Here is a 23,953-nt window from a genome sequence, read left to right as displayed (position 1 = left end):
GAAACTATAGCATGTAATTCTTCTTTAAAGTCACCATATTATTAGATACAGAATTTGGGATAGGTGCATTGCTTTAATGGTCTTAATACTATTTAAAGAGATCCTTTTACCACTATCATTACATTAACTTTATGATGTGGCCCAAGGACTTTGCTAGGAAGAGACTTAATCCTGAGGGGGCACTTACATCAGCAGGGAAAAGTCTCTGTGAGATATAATCCCAACCCACTCTTTCCTTGTCTACAGCCTCTTTCGTGGATGCTTTGGAGGATGTAATAGTTTGGCCATACGGAACCTGCTCTTAAGCTTTAAGCCGGCCCAGCCACACATGAAATGGTCTGATGCTGTGGTAGGGCATGGGTTCTGGGAGTCAGGAAGACCTGAATTAAAAATCTCTACTCTGATATTGAATAACTATGGACTTGATTAATCTATTTAACAAGTTCCTTATCTGTAAAAATAAGGTTAATATTACCGAACTTGTAGTTATATCAAATGAGGTAATATATTTGAGATCTTTCTGTTTAGTAGGTTTTCAGTAAATGAATTTTCTTTCTTCCTCTGTATTTATATTCTCAATATTTTCTGGCAGTTGTGGAAATATCTTGCACCCATCCATTCAGAGGTGTTTTGCAAGGATCATTTTAGTCTTACCTCAACTCTCCCCTAAGAATGTAAATTTGGAGAGGTGTATAGTGAAGCAGGCCAGTTCATCTGTTAATGATGAATTAAGAAAGGGGAGGATGGTATTTGAGTAATCAGAAAACAATATCTTAAAATAACCAAAGATTTTTAAAATGGTTACATTTTTTATAGCTTAATGATGCTAATTAAAATTATGTTGTTATTGACAAGTACTTTTTATTTATACCTGTCTCTAGGGAAGGAAAAATATGCAAGATGGTGTGGGTGATGGTGAAATTCCAAAATTTGATGGTGCTGGGTATGATAAGGATCTGGTGGAAGCCCTTGAGAGAGACATTGTGTCCAGGAATCCTAGCATTCATTGGTTAGTGTCTTTTAAGTTCTTGAATTAAAGTAGTGGAGAACAGTTACAGGTTGGCTTGGTGTGAGTCTTCTCTTTTAACCATTAATCTCCTATTTATAATTTCACCTATAATATGAGCATATAGAATTGACAGGACAGTATTTTCATAATATAACCAAGATACTTTGCATGTTAATTTGATGTTGACATCACTGACAGAGGTTGTTAATTGAGTAACATGTTCTAATTAATAACTAGAATGTTATCACTGATTAAATTTTATGCAGTAAGAATTAGAATAATGTTCTTAATATAAAAATAATTTCATAAGTAAAAAAATTCAAAGAATTAGTATTGACCAGCAGTCAAAAGAGTCTTTGAATAAACATGAAACTTTGCCGTTCTTGCAAAGGGATGACATAGCAGATCTGGAAGAAGCTAAGAAGTTGCTAAGGGAAGCTGTTGTTCTTCCAATGTGGATGCCTGACTTCTTCAAAGGTATTAGAAGGCCCTGGAAGGTAAGAATTTATTAAAATAATATATAAAAATGCTGCTTGCCTGATGTCTTGCCTGAAAGATAACATTGTAGTATCTATATGTGTGTGTTAATACCATTTGTAAAGGTTGTATATACCCAGATTCCTGGATTTGAACTTAGAGTTGAGTTGTGCAGCCTCTGCAGGGCAGTGAGGGACTTGGAGTTTTGAAACTTTAGTTATATCATCTCCTTCAGGTTTGCTCATCCAGAGATTAGTTTTAAGAATTTTCTATAGGTCTTTCTGTAAATAAAAAATTAATAAGCACATTAAACAGTAATAGTACATAGTGTTATAGAATAAGAGTTTGATCAAATACCTTTCTAAAAGCTGACATATTTCTCACTAATTATTTTGATCACTTTATCTACCCTTGGTGTAAATTTCAGACATTAATCAGAATGTGTTTTTCTTTATAACTGATCCTCTACTTTAGAGTTTAAAGCCTGACCAGATTAGTTCCCCCTAAGTCCAGTGATCTTTGTGAACATATTGAAAAATGCTTCCAGGCCCTGGCCAGATAGCTCAGTTGGTTAGAGCATTGTCCCGATACACCCAGGTTATGGGTTCAGTCCCCCGTCAGGGCACATACAAGAATCAATCAATGAATGTGTAGTACAACAAATCAATGTTTTTTCCCCCTCTCTCTTTTTCTTTCTCTCCCTCTATCCCCTTGTAAAATCAATTAATAAAAAACAATCTACCCCCCCCCCCAAAAAAAAAAAAAAAAAAAACCCTTCCACCACCTGCTGTGCTTTGGTCTTTGCATAGACAGAGTCTTCCTTTACTCTTACTGGTAGTGTGCAAAGTGTGACTTTACTGTGCACTCCTAAACTAGATGGGAAGGTCTGTTTCTCTTCTCACCCCTGCTTCTGTTTGTTTACACAGGTACCTGGGATAGCCATGGTGTTTTGATCACCTCTCACAGCTTAAATACTTATAAAGACTGTTACAGATTTGCCTCATTTGGGGAACATATTACCCAGAGGTGGATTAAGGTCGGTTGAGGCCCCAGGCACAGAAGAAAATATTGGTTGGGCTCCTTTTTTTGGGGGGAGGGGGTTCCTTACATTAGAAAAAAGTGTAAAGTTGGGGTTTTGCGGGCCCTTTAGAAGTCGGGGCCAAGGGCGCTTGCCCAGTGTGCCTGCCATTAAATCCGCCTCTGATATTACCATACATTTCAACTTTATAACTTCTAAAAATATTTAAAAGAGAGAGTAAGGTCTTAAAATAGGTATTTAAAGGAGTTTTAAAATAGCTGGAATGGTATCTTCCTTTATGAAGAGCCCTGTAACTTTTTATCAGGAGGTTGATTTGCAAATGTGGAAGTCCCTGTGGCAGCAGAAGGGAGGACAGATTGGAGATGGGCATAGATTGCAGGTAGATGAGGAGTCTGACCAGGAGGCTGTTGCAGTTGTCTAGCCAAATGATGAGGACCTGCACTAAGGCATTTGTTATTTGGCTAGTGAACAAATGGGTGGATTTTTGAGAGATGATTAAGAGGGGCATGATAGCATTATGGCTGGTAGTTTAAAGGGACAAGGGAGATGGACAAGTTTTATGACTCGCCAATTCCAGGCTTGAATTGAAGAAGTATACAGTTACTTCTGACACTGATTACACAAAATTGGGCCAAACTTTATATAAGTTAATGTCAGTTTTCCACAAGACTGCCCAACTTGAGATCCTAGCTGCAAACTTTGGGGTCCCCAAGTCACTCTCACATCTGATCAGCTGGCTATAAATTTAGGGCTTCTCATTACTGCTCAAGTTCAGTAATTCTCTAGAATGGCTCACAAAATTTAAGAAAGTAGTATACTTAAGATTGCAGTTTTACTACAGTAAAAGGAAGTCACTCAGAATTAGCCAAAGGAAGAAACGCGTAGGGCAAGCTCTGGAGAATGCTGACAGTAAAATGTCTGTGTCCTCCCCCCTGGAGTTGGGATGCTCTTTGCTCTTAGTCCAGGGAGTGTTGCCAGCAGGGAAGCTCACCCATGCTTCACTGTCCAGTTTTGATTTGGGTTTTATTTCATAGTCATTATTGACTGGATCATTGTCCAGGTGTCTCAATTTCCAGTACCACCTTCCTTTCCCCAGAGCCCCAATCCTCTAATCCAGGGGTCCCCAAACTACGGCCCGCGGGCCACATGCGGCCCCCTGAGGCCATTTATCCGGCCCCTGCCGCACTTCTGGAAGGGCACCTCTTTCATTGGTGGTCAGTGAGAGGAGCATAGTTCCCATTGAAATATTGGTCAGTTTGTTGATTTAAATTTACTTGTTCTTTATTTTAAATATTGTATTTGTTCCCGTTTTGTTTTTTTACTTTAAAATAAGATATGTGCAGTGTGCATAGGGATTTGTTCATAGTTTTTTTTATAGTCCGGCCCTCCAACGGTCTGAGGGACAGTGAACTGGCCCCCTGTGTAAAAAGTTTGGGGACCCCTGCTCTAATCACATGGTTGGTTTTTTCAAGCAAGGCCAGCCCCCTTTCTGAGTCTTCCTATTAGCATAACTGATATAGGGCCCACCATGAGTCATCTCATTAGCATAAAATTTCAGGGCTCAACATGGATAACAAAGACACTCCTGGCAGTTGGGAGAGTCCAATGATTTAGAGTCTTCCTTTCAAAAACTGGGGTAAAAAAGGGCAGCCCAAATTACTTATTATATAGGGTACAGTGAACTGAGAAAAGGAACAGGTTTAAATAGAAACAAAATATGTTTTAGGTAAATGTTCAGTGGGTAATTGGAAATAGAAGTCTGGAGTTTAGTTTAAGTTAAAATAGTGAGATATAAGTGATGGTTGATAATATGTGCATGGATGAAATTGTTCGAGGAGTTTTTAAAGGGAAAAGACAGAATTGCAAAAAAATACGGTGTTAACTATGCATCTGAGCTCCCATTAGAAGTGGCTACTGAAGTCAGTATTTAAGTATTCATTAGTCTTCAAGACTAGAGGATTAGTGTTCTCAAATAATTTTTTACTCCTTATTGATTTATTTTTTAGAATAACTTTCTGCTTATTTATTTTCAAAGGTGAGAAGTAACCACAATTTAGTTTTTAGTCACTCTTTCATTAGCAACAATATTTTATGTAAACTATTATCTAGCACATTATACTGATAAAATACTAATTTGATTATGCCAGAATCACCACTAGATTTTAGTTTCTGTATTAACTGATAAATGGATCTTCATTTTTGATTAAAAGCTGTTTATTATAAGTGTGTTGTGGAAGATAGATTTGTTCTTTCATTTTGTTTACACAGAGTGTCATGCTTAAGCGGTATTGTAAGACTATGCATATTTATCTTCTGCCAGGTTTACGAAAGTGGGAAAATGGGGTAGGTTGTTTCAAAATGTTTCAGAAGATTGCTTGTTGTCAAGGCCCTTTGTTAGCCCATCTCTGAGTTCCTGATTTGAGACATTTTGTAAAATCACTCATTTTTTTCTATCTAAAAAATGATAAAGGAAAATTTTCTTGTGTGTTAATAGCTGAAAGCGTTTTAATCTGATAAATCATTTACTATATCTTTTGAAATTTCAGGGTGTGCTGATGGTTGGACCCCCAGGCACTGGTAAGACGATGCTAGCTAAAGCTGTTGCCACTGAATGTGGCACAACCTTTTTCAACGTTTCCTCTTCTACACTAACATCTAAATATAGAGGTGAATCTGAGAAGTTAGTCCGTCTGTTGTTTGAAATGGTGAGTGGTGATGTATTTAGATTTCAAAATACTGTTGGTGTAAGCCATGATATCCCTATAATGTAGCTTAATTCATCCTGGACAAGTGTCATTGTAATTTAATAGCTCTTGACACGCTAGTGAGATAGAAGAGGGAGTCGTCGATGTGTCTTTAATGTATCTTCCTTTCTGGGGAAAAAGAAGGCCCTGTGGCATACTGTCCACTGAGGATAGGAAAGACTTTGGAAGTGTGAGATGTGACTGACATTTCTGGATCTCTGATGAACTGGTTGAGCAGAAGTCTATTTTCATATGTATTTTAAAAATCAGTTAGAAATTTATCTATCCTTAAAGCTGGTTCTGTTTTACAAGGAATTAGTAATAATTACTTAAGTATGTATTTTAGAGGAAAGAGATTAATGATTTATCTTTTAAAAATATGTTTTTTATTATGGAAATTTTCAAACACAATAGTAGAAGAATAGTACTGTGAATCCCTATATCTGTGCCTGAACTTCGCCAACCATATATAACTTAGCTTTTATTTTTAGAAATTTTCTTTTTGATACAAATGATTGATTTGAGCTCTGTCAATAACCAAATGGTGACTTTAAAGCAGTGAGAAACTTCTATTCTTCCTTAATCATGATTTTAGGAGGATGAAATGGCCTTTAGAAAAATTCAGACTGTTTTATGAGATAATTGAATGATTCTTTTAAAATATTTTCCCAAAGGCTAGATTTTACGCCCCCACCACAATCTTCATTGATGAAATAGATTCTATCTGCAGCCGAAGAGGGACCTCTGATGAGCATGAAGGGAGTCGCAGACTCAAGTCTGAGCTACTTATTCAGATGGATGGTAATTGATATTTAATTACTGTCTCAAAACTGTTCTGTTTCTTTTTTGAGCTTTGTGTAGATTAATAATTTGGAACTTATCAGTGAATGGACTGGAAGGCAGCCTGAAGGTATCCGTAACCATCTGTCTACCCAGTTATTTGTTTATTTGTTCGTGCACTCAGAAAGCACTTATTGTATACTTGTTATGAATTTCAGGTTGTGAGGGTACAAAGAAAATGAATGCCATGGCCTTTGAGGAATTTACTACTTAGAGCAAAGGTTCTAGAGATGTGGTCTGGAGTCCCAGGGGTCTTTGAGATCCTTTCAGCAGTCTGCAAGGGCTAAACTATTTTATTTTTCATTTTTTTAAAGATTTTATTTATTGATTTTATGGGGGGAGGAGGGGAATGAGAAGTATAGTACTTGCTTCACTCTAGCTGTTCATTGGTTACTTGTCGTATGTGCCTGACAGGGAAAGCCAGGGTTTCAAACCAGTGACCTCAGTGTTCCACGTCAGTACTCTGTCCACTGTGCCACCACAGGCCAGACAAAACTATTTTCACAATGGTATCAAGACATGATTTATCTTTTTTACTCTCATTGTCTTACAAGTGTACAGTGGGGTTTTTCAGAGGCTACAAAACATGTGGGATATAATAGGTAGAGCCCTGGCCGGTTGGCTCAGTGGTAGAGCGTTGGCCTGGCATGCAGAAGTCCCGGGTTCGATTCCCGGCCCGGGCACACAGGAGAGGCGCCCATCTGCTTCTCCCCCCCCCCCCTCCTTCCTCTCTGTCTCTCTCTTCCCCTCCCGCAGCCACAGCCGAGGCTCCATTGGAGCAAAAGATGGCCGGGGCGCTGGGGATGGCTCCTTGGCCTCTGCCCCAGGCGCTAGATAGAGTGGCTCTGGTCGCGAGAGAGCAACGGCCCAGATGGGCAGAGCATGGCCCCCTGGTGGGCGTGGGGCGTGCCGGGTGGATCCCGATTGGGCGCATGCGGGAGTCTGCCTGACTGCCTTCCCGTTTCCAGCTTCGGAAAAATACAAAAAAAAAAAAAAAATAGGTAGAAAGCAGAAGCAGACATGAAAATCAGAGTCAGACATTGCAGAGATTTGCAAAAATGTAAAAACAAAAGCACTCTTACTAATTTTTTTGGCTTGGAAAAATTATAGTTATTTTTAATAATAATATCTGATTTACATGAACAAATAATGAATTATTGTCATTTTAAAATGAATTAATATTTTTGAAAAGTCTCAGTTTCAATTTCTGATGATAAATATTGATAGATGTACTTCACACACACAAAAGTTTCTTAGAATTAAATAAATTTTGGCCCTGGCTGATTGGCTCAATGAATAAACCATTGGCCCAGCATATGGACATCCTGGGTTTGATTCCCAGTTAGGACACACAGGAGAAGTGACCATTTGCTTCCCTCTCCCTCCCCTTTCCCCTCCCCCTCTTCTCTTCCCACAACCAGTGGCTCAATTGGTTCAAGTGTCAGCCCCGGATGCTGAGGATGGCTCGTTGGTCTGGGCATCAGCCTCAGGCACTAAAAATAGCTCAGTAAATTCAAGCATCGGCCCAGATGGGTGTTGCCAGGTGGATCCCAGTCAGTGTGCCTGTGGGAGTCTATCTCACTATCTCCCTTCCTCATACTTATATTTTAAAAAATAATTTTAAAAATTAAAAATAGTTAAATATTTTTTTTTTTTTAGTTAAATAATTTTTAAGGATATATCAAGATCCTGAAACCAAAAAGTTTGAGAACCACTAACCTAGATGGGAAGTAGGCAACTTAACAGACAATTACAAATCATTATAATTTCTGTGTTAACTAAACTCTGGGCATAGTGAAAACATAGGAGAGGTACCACCCAGACGAAAGGAGTCATGGCAGGGAATAGCCAAATTGGACTTTGAAGCATTAGTCTAAGTTATTCAGACAGAGAAGAAAAGGCAATGGGGAACCATTGAAAGAAGAAAGTTTTGAGCTCGGAGCTGCTCTTTAGAGACATATTATTCTGGTACTTGTGTGGTAAACAATAGGCTATTTAAGCAAACAATGAGAAAAAATAAAATCTGGTAACACATATACAGAATGTTTTAAAACAGCTATGATTCTCCACCAACCATGGATATATATTGAATACTTATAGTGGGTATTGTATACAGTGCCAGATGCTGTAAGATAAATATAAAAATATACTACAAGTCCTGTTTCTCAAAGATTTTGCCATTTTAACTTATATTGAAGTATGAGAGGAAGGAGTGGCTGTGTTATATGTTAGGGGATGGATATAGAGGAAAACACATTATATTTAAAAATATCAATGAATACTAATTTAGTTAGTTGAATTTCATTTAGGGGTATTTGTGACTGTTACTGATTATGAATTGGTCTACCTGATACTTTGTGACAATAATTCAAATAGTGGTTTAGTAATAATTTATTAAGAAAATATCATACTGATCTGGGGTTCTTTAAATCAATTACTTTATCATGACAGGCTAGACACTCTGATAGTTGGTGGGTTTTTGACATATACCTTTTCACTGTATATTTTTCAGAGTTTTCATTATGTAACCGGAAGATTTTTATTTTAAAATTTTAATTCTAGAAAAAGTAGATTCTAGGTACATATGCTTGGTTGGGTATAAAAAGAAATGGTGTTTTCAGTAATTATTAGGTTCATTTTTAAATTTCATGTTTAATTTTTATGAGTCACTTAGAAGCTTGAAGGACAAAACTATTACAATATAACCTACCTTTCAAAATTATGATTGCATGCTAGTATATGAAGTAAATATGAACCCCCTTGTGTTCCCTCAAGAAAAATCAAATAAATTATAGTAATAACAAAAATGACTTTTTTGAGGAGGGAGGTTCAAGATGCGACAGAGTAGGTAGAAGTTGCACTCACCTCCTCCAGGTCCACATTGGAATTACAACTAAATTATAGAACAATAAACCTGAATAATCAACTGAAGACTAGTCTTATAACTATGGATCTACATAAGAAGCCACACTGAGACTGATAGGAAAGGCAGAGGTGCGAAATGGGCTGACCCTGCACCCACATACAGTTGAGGATCTGGCGGGATATCTCAGCTGCAAAGGTTCCCCCTGAGGAGTGGGAGCTCTCAATCCGATGCCTGGCTCCCCAGGCTAGGGCATAGATCCTGGGAAGAGGAGCCCACATAACATCTGGCTGTGAAAATACTATAAGCCAGGAAAAGACAGGAGTTTGTTAGAAACCCAGGCACCCTCTTAAAGGACCAGTGCACAAAATCTTGTCTGCGACCACTCACCCTAGGCTCTGGCAGAGGGATGGTAGCTTAGAGCAGACTGGTGTTATATAGGGAGTGTGTGGTTGTGTGGTTTCGGAGTGAAGGCTGGAGGGACAGCTACCAGTGTCCCTGTGCTGAGTCCCTCTCCTACACTGCTCATAGATACCGTCTTTCCTGAGTCTTGAGCATTCCCCTCCATATGGCATCAGCCTGGGGGAATGTACTAGCCCCACCTTGCTGCCTCTCTTTGGCCCTACTCTGCTGAGCACTCGCCCTGCAGAGGAATTAACTAGCAGCAGCCAGCCTGGGCTTGTGTTATTGACTTTCTTAGAAGGCTTGTGAGGAGGTCCAGGCAAACTTGGGGTGTCAGAGATGAGATGTTAAACGGGGAAGACTGAGTGGATTGTTCAACTGGCATCACCCCCACCCCCCACTGGCTTGAGGAGATCACTAGCCGAGGCTCCTGACTCATTCTGGCCCTACACTGCCAGGCTTGCATCCTATAGGGAATTCCACTGGCTATTGCCAGCCTGGGCCTGCATTGTAGTCTTTCTTAAAAGGCTCTCAAGAAGGTCTGGGCAGATTTGGGTGTCAGAGATGCACAGTAAAAAACTGAGTTGTTTGTCTTTTGGGGTGAGGACATTTTTTCCACACGCCCCGACTGGTGCCACTGTTTCTTCCTATGCAGAGCCTCCCCTCCATATAAACAAATCTTAATCTATTTTAGCCTAATGAACTCTACTGGCCCCACCCTGATGACTCCCTAAGACCACATACCTCCACAAAGGGTCGCAGGCCTCAAGTGGGTGGAGGCTGGCTTTGGTGTGCCCTGAGACTTTTTATTTTTATTTATTTATTTTATTCATTTTAGAGAGGAGAGAGAAAGGAAGAGAGAGAGACAGAGAGGGAGAGAGAGAGGAGAGAGAGACAGAGAGAGAAGGTGGGGAGGAGCTGGAAGCATCAACTCCCATATGTGCCTTGACCAGGCAAGCCCAGGGTTTCGAACCAGCGACCTCAGCATTTCCAGGTCGACGCTTTATCCACTGTGCCACCACAGGTCAGGCCATGCCCTGAGACTTTTGCTGAGTGGACTGAGAACCAGCACTGGCACTGAGTTTGAATCTGTATCAACTGGTGAGCACCAGTTACCCTTACCTGGTGATGCAGAACTTGTCTTATAAACTTGTGTGCTGCCAGAGGCTCTCCCATGGGCTGAGCCCAAAGGGCAGCTGGCAGGTGGAGGTAGATCTCAGGGTGCCTTGGGTCTTTTGCTGACCTGCCCCAGGCTTCATGCTGGTGGATGCTGCCCTTGGTATGCAACTTGGCTCTTCCCATGCACACCCAGGCCCAGCAGAGTCATCCACCAACTGTGGATTGCTCTGTGGCTCCTAACAGGTGGCCTGTGGCTGGACATAGTGCCTCACATTGACCTGTATTTGAAATTTCAAGATACCCCAGGACCAGCACATACAGTGCTTGGCTTTAGACCATGACTTGATTAATTACACAAGTGGCACATCCAAAGGAAGATCTTGACAGGCACAGATATGCTGGGGCAAATTCAGTTTTGTGGGGTCAGCTCTGCACAGCAGCTTATACATTGTGGTTGGGGTCAGTCCTCACAGTTGGCCAGCTTAAGAACCAATAGACAGCACACAGCAGTCAAGACTAAACTACAACAGGAAGGCTCACATAACCCACAAAAGTGACATTCCTGGAGTACCTAACTCGGGTGATTAGGGACTACCACTGAGCCCACAGTACACCTACTACATAAAGCCACTTGACTGAGACTGTCAAACATAGCAGTTTTACCTAATACCCCCCCCCAAAATAAAAAAAAACCCAAAACTCCAAATGAGGAGACAAACCTATCCCAAATGAAATAACCGGGGAAATTTTCAGAAAAAGAACTAAGTGAAATGGAGGCAGGCAATCTACCAGATAGAGAGTTTAAAATTATGGTTATAAGGATGCTCAGGAACTTAGAACTTTAATAAAGAGATAGCAAGTATAAAAAAGAACACAGAAACCATTAAGAAGAATTGGTCAGAAATGTAGAATATATCAGAAATGCATACACAGTAAGGAATCAGTAACAGACTAGATAAATCAGAGGATCAGATCAGCAGTTTGGATGAGAGATCCAGGATGGTGGCAGAGTAGGTTCTCTTCCCAGGACCAAACTGGAATTATGACTAAATTTGAGAACAGTCATCCTGAAAAACCAATGCAAGACTAAATGAAGAGGAATCTTATAACCAGGGATTCACAGAAGAAGCAACACTGAGTCTGGCAGGAAGAGCAGAGATGCGAAAACAGCTGGCCCCACTCCCACAAGCAGCAGCCAAGGTTCTGGAAGGATATCTCAGCTTGTGTGGGCGGCGGTTAACCCTGAGAAGTGTGGGGCCTAAACCCTAAACTGGCTCCTCAGCCTAGAGCACCAGAGCTTAGAAGAGGTGCCCATATAGCATTCAGCTGTGAAATGCAGCAAGATTTCTGTCTGCCAGAGAAGACAGGAGTCCACAGAGACACAGGCACCTTCTCAAAGGACCAATTTCCAAAATATCATTCACACTACTTACCCTGGGCTCTGGTTGAGGGAGGACTGAGCAGACTAAAGGCACATGAAGAGTCTCTGAGGTTTGTAGTCCTTGGGAGAGACATAGTAGGGGATAGCCATCAGGACCCCTGTGCTGAGCCATTCTCCAATACAGTATTTACCATATTTTTTGGGAGAAATACTCCCATTCATTTGGCATCAGCCTGGAGCAAAGCAACAGCCCTAACCTCAGGAATCTCTCTTGCCCTACTCTGCAGTGATTAGACCCTGTTGAAGAGTCAGTGGCCTTAGCAGGGAGTAGAGGTCTAGACAGACTCAGGGAGTGACAGCAACTTGATTGTGTGGCTTTGAGGCAGGAGCTATTCTCCCCACTTTTCCAAGAATCAGACTGGTGCTTCTCCCTCACGGAAGATTCAGTAGAACTACTCTCCTGGTTGTTAGCAGACCAACTCTTTGGGCTCCAGAGACTCTGCCCTGCTGAGGTCTAAGGAAATATCTGGGATGGAATGAGACCTGGGCTCTGGAGTAGGGGCCACACTCACCACCATGGGAAGTGATGGGCACTTCCCTGACAGGGGAGATCCACTAGCCCCATCATCCTGACCCTACCAGAGGCTCTTTCAGTGGCTAAGCCAAACAGGTAGCCAGAAGATGGAGATAGCCAGAGGCAGATATCAGGGTGCCTTGGGTCTTTTGCTGACCTTCCCTGAGGCCTAATGCTGGTGAAACCTGGTCTTAGTGTGCAGTTTAGTCCTTCTGTGCACTCCTAAGCCCAGCAGAGGCAGTCACAAACTGTGGATTGCTTGTAGCTCCAAACTGTTTGCTGAGGACCAGTCACAGGCAGTTTCTTAACACTGGCCTGCATTAGGTCTCCTCCCAGGGGACCCACAACCAACACACCCAGTGGCCAGCTTCAGATAACATCAGAGCAGGTTACAATTAGCTTTACAAATAGCATATAGAGGGAAAGCTCATCAGGCACCAAACCCAGCTGAGGCAAATTTTGTTTCCTTTGGTTGTACCTGCACAGCAGCTCATACACATTGGTCAAGGTAGAGCCTCAAAATCAGCCAGCTTGAGAGTTGATCCCACATACAATGGGCCAATAGCAATTAAGATTCAATTTTTTAATAGGAGGGCCATGTAAACCACACTAGGGACATTCCTGGATCACATAGCTCAGGTGATCAAGGAGTCTGCACACTGGACTCAAAAGAACACCTACAACATAAAGCCAGCCCACAAAGACTTGGAATCATAGTGGATCTATCTAATACATAGAAAAAACACAATGAGGTAGCCAAAATGGGGAGATAAAGAAACAGACCCCAAATGACAGAACAGGAGAAATCTCCAGGAAAAAAGCAAACTAAAATGGAGATAAACAACTTATCAGACATGAAGTTCAAAGTAATGGTTATACAAATGCTCAAGGAACAAAGTGAGAACTTTGACAAAGAGATAACAAGCATAAAATAGCATAAAAACTGTAAAAAGGAACCTGTTAGAAATGAAGAATATAGCCTGACCTGTGGTGGAACAGTGGATCAAGCATCGACCTAGAATGCTGAGGTTGCTGGTTCAAAACCCTGGGCTTGCCCAGTCAAGGCACATATGGGAGTTAATGCTTCCTGCTCCCCTCCCTTCTCTTTGTCTCTCTCTGTCTCTCTTCTCTAAAATGAATAAATAAATAAAAATAAATTTAAAAAAATAAATGAAGAATATAATAGCCAACATCAGGAATACATTGGAAGGAATAAACGGGTTGGATGAAGCAGAGGATTGAATCAGTGATTTGGAAGGCAAGGTAAGAAGAAAACACCCAATCAGAAAAGCAAAACAAAAAAATAACGAGGATAGTTTAGTAGGGGACCTTTGGGACATGAAATACTACATTTGTATTATAGGGGTACCAGAAGGAGAGGAGAGAGCAAGAGATTGAGAACCTATTTGAAGAAATAATGAACAAAAATTTCCCTAAACTGGTAAAGAAAAAAGCACACAAGTCCATGAAGCACAGAGAGTCCCAAACAAGATGGACCCAAAGAGACCTATACCAAGACACATTATAATTAAAATGGCAAAGGTTAAAGACAGAGAGAGAATCTTAAAAGAAAGAGAAAAGCAATTATGTAGTTACTTATAAGGAAGCTCCCATAAGTCTCTGAGCTTATTTCTGGACAGAAACATTTCAGGCCAGAAGAGATTGACATGAAATATTCAAAGTGATAAAAGCAAGGACCTATAACCAAGACTTTACTCAGCAAGGCTATCAATTAAAATTAAAGGAGAAATAAAGAGCTTCCCAAAGAAGAAAAAGCTAAAGGAGTTTGTTACCACCAAACCAGTATTACAAGAAATGTAAATGGGCCTGTTTTAAGAAGAAGAAGGAGGAGAGGAGAAAGGAGGAAGAAACACAGGAACATGGTTAAAAGAATAAAATGGTAAATACATGCCTATCAGTAATCACTTTAAATGTAAATAGCTTAAATACTCAAATCAAAAGACATGGGATAGCTGAATGGATAAGAAAGCAAGACCCATAGATATGCTGTCTACAAGAGATGCCTCAGAACAAAAGATACACACAGACTAAAAATAAAAGAATGAAAAAGAGATTTCATGCAAATGGAAATAAAAGAAAAAGCTGGAGTAGCAATACTTATGTATGGCAAAATAGATTTTAAAACAAAGGTTATAGTTCTGGTTGGTGTCTTGGTTGGTTGGAGCATCATCCCAAAGTGCAGAGATTACTGGTTCAATCTCAGATCAGGGCACATACAGGAATGGATCTATGTTCCTGTTTCTCTCTCTCTCTTCCTCTCTTGCTAAAATCAATAAATAAAAATAAACAAACACACACACACACACAAAAACAAAGGCTATAGTAAGAGATAAAGAAGGATACAATATAGTGATAAAAATATGGAAATCAATTCTTAATGGACTTAAAGGGAGAGATAGACAGCAATAAAGTCATAGTAGGAGACTTTAACATCCTATTGACATCAATGGCTAGATTTTCCAGACAAAAATATCAATGAGACTGCTGCCTTAAATGACACATTGGATAAGCTGGATTTAATATTTTCAGAGTATTTTACCCTAAAGCAGCAGAATATATATTCTTTTTAAGTGCACATAGAACATTTTCTAGGATAGACCACATGTTAGGACACAAAACAAGTCTCAATAAATTTAGTGTAAAGTCAGTAGCCAGGGCCACCATCACAGCCGCCTGGCCCATGCAGGTTCGCATTGGATTTGGACAGTCAGTAAAGAAACAATGGAGCCAAAAACTGATGGGCCATCATCTTTAATCCCAGCTTGCACCTGGCGGGCAAGTAAAAGCACACACTGGGCTCCAAAACCCACTCATTCAATGCTCACAAAGCTACTGACTTATCCGAGTTTCCTAGAATCAAAGGTTTCTAGCTCACTAGACTTATACACCTCTGTTCTCCATCTCCTTCCTTCTCCCTGCACAAACTCTGCACAAACTGGCTTTTCCTTCAGCACTCCGCCATATTGGCTGCTTCTCCAGGCCTCCTCAACATGGCCTTTCTCTGCTCTCTGCTCTCCAATGCTAATCTCAGAAACCGAGAGAGCAAGCTCCTGTTCTGCCCCCATTTTATAGGGTAGAAATCAAAACCTTTAATCCAATATACAAAATAGGGAAGTTTCTAATACAAAGTCACTTATCTGGGGCATAATGGGATTGCACCACTCCACATCAAAAAGGGTGGGAAAGGCTTAGTCCTAAAACCAAGCCCCAGGCTACAAGCATCTTGCCTGCCCACAGCCCTCTCCCAACACACATTAATATCACCTGGGCAGTGGGCTTCCATGTGGGCAGCGCCATATTTAACAAAGTGAGCAAAATATATTTTATCTGCCCAACATTTAGGAAGATTGAAATCATATCAAGCATCTTTTCTGACCCTAATGGTATAAAACTGGAAATCAATCCTAAGAAAAAAAGACAAACACATGGAGGTTAAATAACGTTGCTAAACCAGAGTGGCTTAGCAATAAGATCAAGGAAGAAATCAAAAGACACCTTGAGACAAATGAAAATGAAAACACAATGACCCAAAATCTATGGGACACAGCAAAAGCAGTCCTAAGCTGGAAATTTATAGCATCACAGTCTTAACCCGAGAAACAAGTGTAAAGCCAGGAGCCACGGACTGGGCAACTATCACAGCAGCTTGGCCCATGCAGGTTCGCATTGGATTTGGACAGTCGGTAAAGAAACCATGGAGCCAAAAACTGGTGGGCCATAGCCTTTAATCCTACCTTGCACCCGGCGGGCAAGTAAAAATACACACTGGGCTCCAAAACCCAGTCACACTCAGTGCTCACAAAGCCACTGACTTATCCGAGTTTCCTAGAATCAAAGGTTTCTAGCTCACCAACCTTATTCTCCTCATTTCCCCATCTCCTTCCTTATCCCAGATACAAACTCTACACAGACTGGCATCTCACTCAGTACTCCGCCATCTTGGCTGCTTCTCCTGGCCTACTCCACGTGGCCTCCTTCTGCTCTCCTCTGCTCTCTCTTGCTAATCTCAGGAACCAAGCGGCAAGTTCCCGTTCTACCCCTATTTTATAGTGTAGCTTCACAACCTTTAATCCAATATACAAAATAGGGTAGTCTCTAATACAAAGTCACTTCTCTGAGGCATGATTGGATTGTACCGCCCTACAGCAAAAAGGGTGGGAAAGGCTTAATCCCAAAACCAAGCCCCAGGTTACAACGATCTCCAACACACATTAATATCACCTGGGCGATGGCATCTTTAACAAAGTGAGCATAATACATTTTATCCGCCCAACAACAAGAAAAGTCTCAAAAAAAAAAAATCAAACCTTACATTCAGGGAACTAGAAAAAGAAAAACAAACGAAGTCCCAAATGAATAAACAAAAGGAAATAAGATGAGAGAAGAAAAAATGAAGTAGAGTCTAAAAAAATGCAAAAGATCATTGAAACCAGGCGCTGCTTCTTTGAATAAACATGATTGATAAACCTTTACCCAGATTTATCAAGAAAAAACAAGAAAGAATCAAAACAAATGAAATTAGAAATGAAAGGGGAATTAACAACTGTACCCTCAGAAACAAAAGATAAGAAAATATTACATATAACTGTGTGCTAACTAATTTGACTATCTGGAAGAAAGGAATAAATTCCTAGAAACATAAAATCCTGTAAGACTGAATGAAGAAGAAATAGAAAATCTGAACAAACCGATTACAACCAGCAAAATCAAAGCAGTAACTCAGAAGCCCCAGCAAACAAACGGGCTGGACTGGAAGGCTTCACAGTGAATTCTACCAAACAACATCTATCCTTGAACTGTTCCATAAAATTCAAGTGGAAGGAAGATTTCCAAATTCGTTTTATAAGGCCAGCATTATCCTAATTTCAAATCCAGATAAAGACACTATAAAGAAAGAAAATTACAACCTAATATCCTTGATATGCAGATGCAAAAATTTCAACAGAATATTAGCAAACCAAATTCAGCAATGCATTAAAAATTATACATCATTATTAACGAATTTATTCTTCAGATGCAAGTTTGGTACAATATTTGCAAATCAATTAATGTAATATACATAAACGAAGGATAAAAATCATATGATCATATCAATAGATGCAAAAAAGCATTTAATAAAATCCAGCACCCATTTATGATCAAAACTTTCAGCAAATAGAGGGAACATATGAAGGAATAAAGGGAACATACCTCAATATAAAGGCCATATAAATATAAAGGCCAATATAAATATATGACAAACCAACTGCTAACATACTCAATGGGGCAAAACAAAAAGCGTTTTTCTTAAGATCAGGTACAAGACAGGAATGTTCACTTTCACCACTTTTATTCAACATAGTATTTGAAGCAATCAGACAAGGAGAAATAAAAGGCATCCAAATTAGAATGGAAGAAATAAAAAGTCATTATTTGCTGATGACATGATACTGTATACAGAGAACACTAAAGATTCCACCAAAAATCTACTAGAAGTGATGAATGAATTCAGTAAATTAGCAGAATGCAAAATAAGTATTCAGAAATTAGTTATTTTTATACACCAATAATGAAATATCAAAAAGGGAAACCAAGAAAACAATCCCATTTGCAATTGCATAATAAAGAATACCAAGGAGGTAAAAGACCTGTACTCAGAAAAGAGTAAGACACTGAAGAAAGAACTTGAAGAAGATACAAATAAATGGGAGCATATCTGTGCTCGTGGTAGAAAGAATTAACATCATTAAAATATCCCTACAACCCAAAACAACCTATAGATTCAATGCAATCCTATCAAAATACCAATGGCGTTTTTCATAGAACTAGAACAAAAAGTCCAAAAATTTATATGGAGCCACAAAACAGGTTGAACAGACACAGTAACCTGGAAAAAGAACAACAGAGTTAGAGGTATCATGCCACCTCATACCATACCATACTATACTGAAAGGCTGTGGTAATCAAAACAGCATGGTACTGGCATAAAAACAGACACATAAATCAATGGAACAGAATAGACTGCCCAGAAATAAACCCATACCTATATAGTCAATTAATATATGATAAAGGAGGCAAGAATATACAATTGGACAGTCTATCCAATAAATGGAGTTGGGGAAATTGGACAGACACATGCAAAAAAATGAAACTAGACCACCTTCTTAGACTGTAAGAAAAAACTCAAAATATTTAAAGACTTAAATGTAGGTCTTAAAATCATAAAATCCCGGCCCTGGCCGGTTGGCTCAGTAGTAGAGCGTCGGCCTGGTGTGCAGAGGTCCCGGGTTCGATTCCCGGCCACGGCACACAGGAGAGGCGCCCATCTGCTTCTCCACCCCTCCCCCTCTCCTTCCTCTCTGTCTCTTTCTTCCCCTCCCCCAGCGAGGCTCCATTGGAGCAAGGATGGCCCGGGCGCTGGGGATGGCTCCTTGGCCTCTGCCTCAGACGCTGGAGTGGCTCTGGTTGCAAAAGAGCGATGCCCCGGAGGGGCAGAGCATCGCCCCCTGGTGGGCAGAGCGTCGCCCCCTGGTGGGCGTGCTGGATGGATCCCGGTCGGCCGCATGCGGGAGTCTGTCTGACAGTCTCTCCCCGTTTTCAGCTTCAGAAAAAAAAAAAAATCATAAAATCCCTAGAAGAAAACATAGGTAGTAAATTCTCTGATATTTCTCTTAGCAATATTTTTCTGATATATATTCTTGGGCAAGGAAAACAAAAAAAGAAATGGAACTTCATCAAAATAAAAAGGTTTTGCACAGCAGAAGAATTCATCAACAAAATAAAAAGCCAGCCTTACTAAAATGGGAGAAGACATTACCAATGACACATCTGATTAGGGGTTAATATCCAAAAATTATAAAGAACTCATATAACTCAACACCAAAAAACAAAACAAACCCCCCCCCAAAAACAAAACAATCTAATTTAAAAATGGGCCAAGGACTTAATAAGTCACTTCTTCAAAGCAGACAATGGCCGGTAGAATATGAAAAGATGCTCAATGTCACTAATCATCAGAGAAATGCAAATTAAAACCACAATGAAATACCACTTCACATCTGTCAGAATGACTGTCATTAATAAATCAACAAACAAGTGTTTACAAGAATGTGGAAAAAAGGAAACCCTTATGCATTGTTGGTAGGAATGCCTATTGGTACAATCATTATGGAAAACAGTATGGAGGCTCTTAAATTAAAAATGAAACTGCCTTATAACCCACCAATTTCATTTCTGGGTATGTAGTAAAAAAAAGACACCCTAAACAATATGGCCTAGTTGGATGGCTCGGTTGGTTGGAGCATTATGCCAAAACACAGAGGTTGCCGGTTTGATCTCTGGTCAGGGCACATACAGGAACAGATCAATGTTCCTGTCTCTATTTCTCTCTCTGCGTCTCACTTCCTCTATCACTAAAATCAATAAATAGAGATATATGCACCTCTGTGTTCTTTACAGCATTCTTTACAATAGTCAAAATATTAAGCAACCCAAGTGTCCATCAGTAGACGAGGGATAAAAAAATGGTGCTATATATACATACTAGAATGTTATAAAGCTATAAAAAGAATGAGGCCCTGGCCAGTTGGCTCAGTGGTGGAGCATCAGCCTGGCGTGCAGAAGTCCCGGGTTCGATTCCCGCCCAGGGCACACAGGAGAGGCGCCCATCTGCTTCTCCGCCCCTCCCCCCCCTCCCTCTCCTTCCTCTCTGTCTCTCCTCCCGCAGCCGAGGCTCCATTGGAGCAAAAGATGGCCCGGGCGCTGGGGATGGCTCCTTGGCCTCTGCCCCAGGCGCTAGAGTGGCTCTGGTCGCAACAGAGCGACACCCTGGATGGGCAGAGCATCGCCCCCTGGTGGGCGTGCCGGGTGGATCCCAGTCGGGCGCATGCGGGAGTCTATCTGACTGCCTCCCCGTTTCCGGCTTCAGAAAAATACAAAAAATAAAATAAAATAATAATAATAAAAAAAAACAATGAAATTTTACCACTTGTGACAACCTAGAAGGTATTATGCTAAATGAAGTAAGTCAAATGCCATATGATTAAAAAGCAAAATAAATGAACAAACAAAATAGAAACAGATACAGAGAACAGACTGTTGGTTGCTAGAGGGGAGGGACTTTGGGGGAACTGGGTGATAAAAAGTACAAATTGATAGTCACAAAATAGTCCAGGGCATTTGAGGTATAGCATACGTCAGTGGTCGGCAAATTCATTAGTCAACAGTGCTAAATAGCAACAGTACAACAATTGAAACTTCTTTTGAGAGCCAAATTTTTTAAACTTAAACTATATAGGCAGGTATAGTCTTTATCAAGGTAGCGCCCGCACATAGTATTTTGTGGAAGAGCCACACTCAAGGGGCCAAAGAGCCACATGTGGCTCGTGAGACGTGGTTTGCCAACCAGGGGCATAGGAAATATAGTTAATAATATTGTAATAATAGTGAATATAAACTGTAATCAAGAAATAACTTTAAAAGAAAACAAAAATGTTTGAGGAACTTCATGAATTAAAAAAATGGAGAGGAATAACATAGCAGAATTTTTCAATCCTTTTCTTTCCAGAGGAATATACATTCATTTTCTTACAGAAAAAAAAAAGTTTCCTTAATGGATTAGAATACTGTATATTAGATTGTGAATTCTTCTCCCTTCTTTTTTTTAATAGGTATCTGTTGATGTGCTTGGTTCTGCCATTATCCAGAGGTCAAAAGGACTGTTATTTTTATCATTGAGCCTATCACCAAGCCTGTTACTGATGCTTAAAAATGTTAATTGATGAAAGAATAATGGACTTTTTCCTCTTACTATGTGTAGGAGTTGGAGGAGCATTAGAGAATGATGATCCTTCAAAAATGGTTATGGTATTGGCTGCTACTAATTTTCCATGGGATATTGATGAAGCCTTGCGAAGGAGATTAGAAAAAAGGATTTATATACCTCTACCAACAGGTATAATGCTTTCCCTTTACTGTGTTTTGAAAGTTTATTTTTTGCTTCCAGTTACCTTGTTTTTCCCTATTGTCTTTATTCCATTGACATTCTGTTTAAAGAAGTTAATAGCATCACAAAATCTATTTGTAGTAGATGGTATAGAGCAGGGGTCTCAAACTCGCGGCCCGCGGGCCGCATGCGGCCCGCCGAACAATTTTGTGCGGCCCGCAGACTAATCCACGAAGTTCAAAATATTTTGGATAAAATTAAGTAAGCCTAGGGGCCTACTTGTATTTTTCATTTCTCTAGCATCCTAGCTAGATATTAGCTTAATTAACAGCAGTTGTGACGCGAACTACAGTTTCTGGTCGTTTTGTGACACTGAGTAAACTGCATGTACGATTGTGCTTGTACTGATTTTTTTTTGTTTTCAACTGCAGTGAGAAAAGTGTTGCGTAACAGTTGCCTTTTGTAGACCTAGTGTGGCCCGCCGAATGGCTGTGATCTTGCTCTGCGGCCCACAGGCTGAGTTGAGTTTGAGACCCCTGGTTTAGAGGCTGCAGTACTCTATTGAACTTTCTTACATTTCAGAGCAGCTTTCGAGCAGTATTCATGTTAATAAATTGAGTAGGACATCTAAGTTTTTTCTTTTAAATTTGAAGAATCTTCATTAAGAATAAAGTTTTTCTGAGATCTTTTTCACAACATGCTTTGAAAAAAGATATTCTTTTTATTTTTTTATTTAGACAATTAAATTTAACAGGGTGACATTGGTCAACCAGAGTACATAGATTTCGAGAAAACATCTCCACATCATTCGGACAGTTGATACCCATCAACCAAAGTCACATCATCTTCTGTCACCCTATATTTTGTTTCTCTTTAAGCCCCTCCCCTTCCCTCCACTCCCCTCTCTCTCTTCCCTTTCCCTCCCCCTGATAACCACTGCACTTTTGTCTATGTCCCTGAGTCTCAATTTTGTGTCCCATTTATGTATGGAATCATAATAGTTTGTAGCTTTTTCTGATTTAGTTATTTCACTCAGTATAATGTTATAAGGTCTATCCATGTTGTCATAAATGATACTGTCATTTCTTATGGCTGAGTAGTAATCCACTGTATATATATGTGCCACATCTTCTTTATCCAGTCCTCTATTGAAAGGCATTTCGGCTATTTCCATGTCTTGGCCACTGTGAACAAGGCTAGATGAACATGGGGGTACACGTGTCTTTTCGTACTCATGTTTTTGAGTTTTGGGGGTAGATACCCAGTAAAGGGATTGCTGGGTCATATGGTAGTTCCATTCTTAATTTTTTGAGGAACCACCATACTTTCTTCCATAGTGGTTGGACTACTTTACATTCCCACCAATAGTGAATGAGGGTTCCTTTTTCTCCACAGCCTCTTCAACACTTTTTATTACATGTCTTGTTGATAAGAGCCAATCTAACAAGTGTGAGGTGGTATCTCATTGTAGTTTTGATTTGCGTTTCTCAAATAGCTAGTGATGATGAGCATTTTTTCATGTATCTGTTGGCCATTTGTATTTCTTTCTGAGAGAACTGTCTGTTCATGTCCTCTTCCCATTTTTTTTATTGGATTGTTTGTTTGTTGTTGAGTTTTGTGAGTTCTTTATATATTTTGAATATTAGGCCCTTATCTGTGCTGTTGTTTGAAAATACCATCTCCCATTTAGTTAGCTGCCTATTTGTTTTGTTGACAATTTCTTTTGCTGTGCAGAAGCTTCTTAGTCTGATATGGTCCCATTCATTTATCTTTGCCTTCACTTCCCTTGCCTTTGGGGTCAAATTCATAAAGTGCTCTTTATGGCCAAGGTCCATGAGTTTAGTACCTATGTTTTCTTCTATGTAATTTATTGTTTCATGTTTTATATTTATGTCTTTGATCCATTTTGAATTAATTTTTGTGCAAGGAGATAAACTGTAGTCAAGTTTCATTCTTTTGCATGTGGCTTTCCAGTTTTCCCAGCACCATTTGTTGAAGAGGCTTTCTTTTCTCCATTGCGTGTTGTTGACCCCTTTATCAAAGATGATTTGACCATATATATGTGGTTTTATTTTTGGGCTCTATTCTCTTCCATTGGTCTGTGTGTCTATTTTTCTGCTAGTACCATGCTGTTTTGGTTATTGTGGCTCTGTAGTATAGTTTGAACTACAGACCAATATCTCTAATGAATACAGATGCAAAAATCCTAAACAAAATACTAGTAAATTGAATACAACAACACATCAAAAAAATAATTCAACATGATCAAGTGGGATTCATCCTAGAAACAACAATGGTTCAACATACGTAAAACATTCACATAATAAATCATCTCAACAAAACAAAGAACAAAAACCATATGATTCTATCAATAGATGCAGAAAAGGCATTTGATAAAGTACAACATCCTTTTATGTTTAAAACACTCAACAAAGTGGGTATAGAAGGAAAATATCTCAATATAATAAAGGCCATTTATGACAAACCATCAACTAACATCATACTAAATGGTAAAAAACTGAAAACTTTTCCTCTAAAATCAGGAACAAGACAAGGTTGTC

General features: G+C 39.8%; 1 protein-coding gene across 4 annotated transcripts in view; it reads left to right on the top strand.

Moving 5' to 3' along the window:
• KATNAL1 (katanin catalytic subunit A1 like 1) overlaps positions 1-23,953 on the top strand; it is a 116,833-nt gene that overhangs the window by 76,887 nt on the left and 15,993 nt on the right. For all 4 annotated transcript variants that reach the window (XM_066369287.1, XM_066369286.1, XM_066369289.1 and 1 more), the window contains 5 exons: positions 882-1,009; positions 1,401-1,506; positions 5,072-5,230; positions 5,944-6,070; positions 21,267-21,401. In XM_066369287.1, the coding sequence (XP_066225384.1) occupies positions 882-1,009; positions 1,401-1,506; positions 5,072-5,230; positions 5,944-6,070; positions 21,267-21,401 (655 nt within the window). The remainder of the gene's footprint in view (positions 1-881; positions 1,010-1,400; positions 1,507-5,071; positions 5,231-5,943; positions 6,071-21,266; positions 21,402-23,953) is intronic.

Source organism: Saccopteryx leptura, chromosome 2, assembly GCF_036850995.1.
Source record: "Saccopteryx leptura isolate mSacLep1 chromosome 2, mSacLep1_pri_phased_curated, whole genome shotgun sequence".
Taxonomy (NCBI): Eukaryota; Metazoa; Chordata; class Mammalia; order Chiroptera; family Emballonuridae; genus Saccopteryx; species Saccopteryx leptura.
Note: the sequence above shows the minus strand (reverse complement) of the source record. Positions and strands in the feature narration are given on the sequence as shown.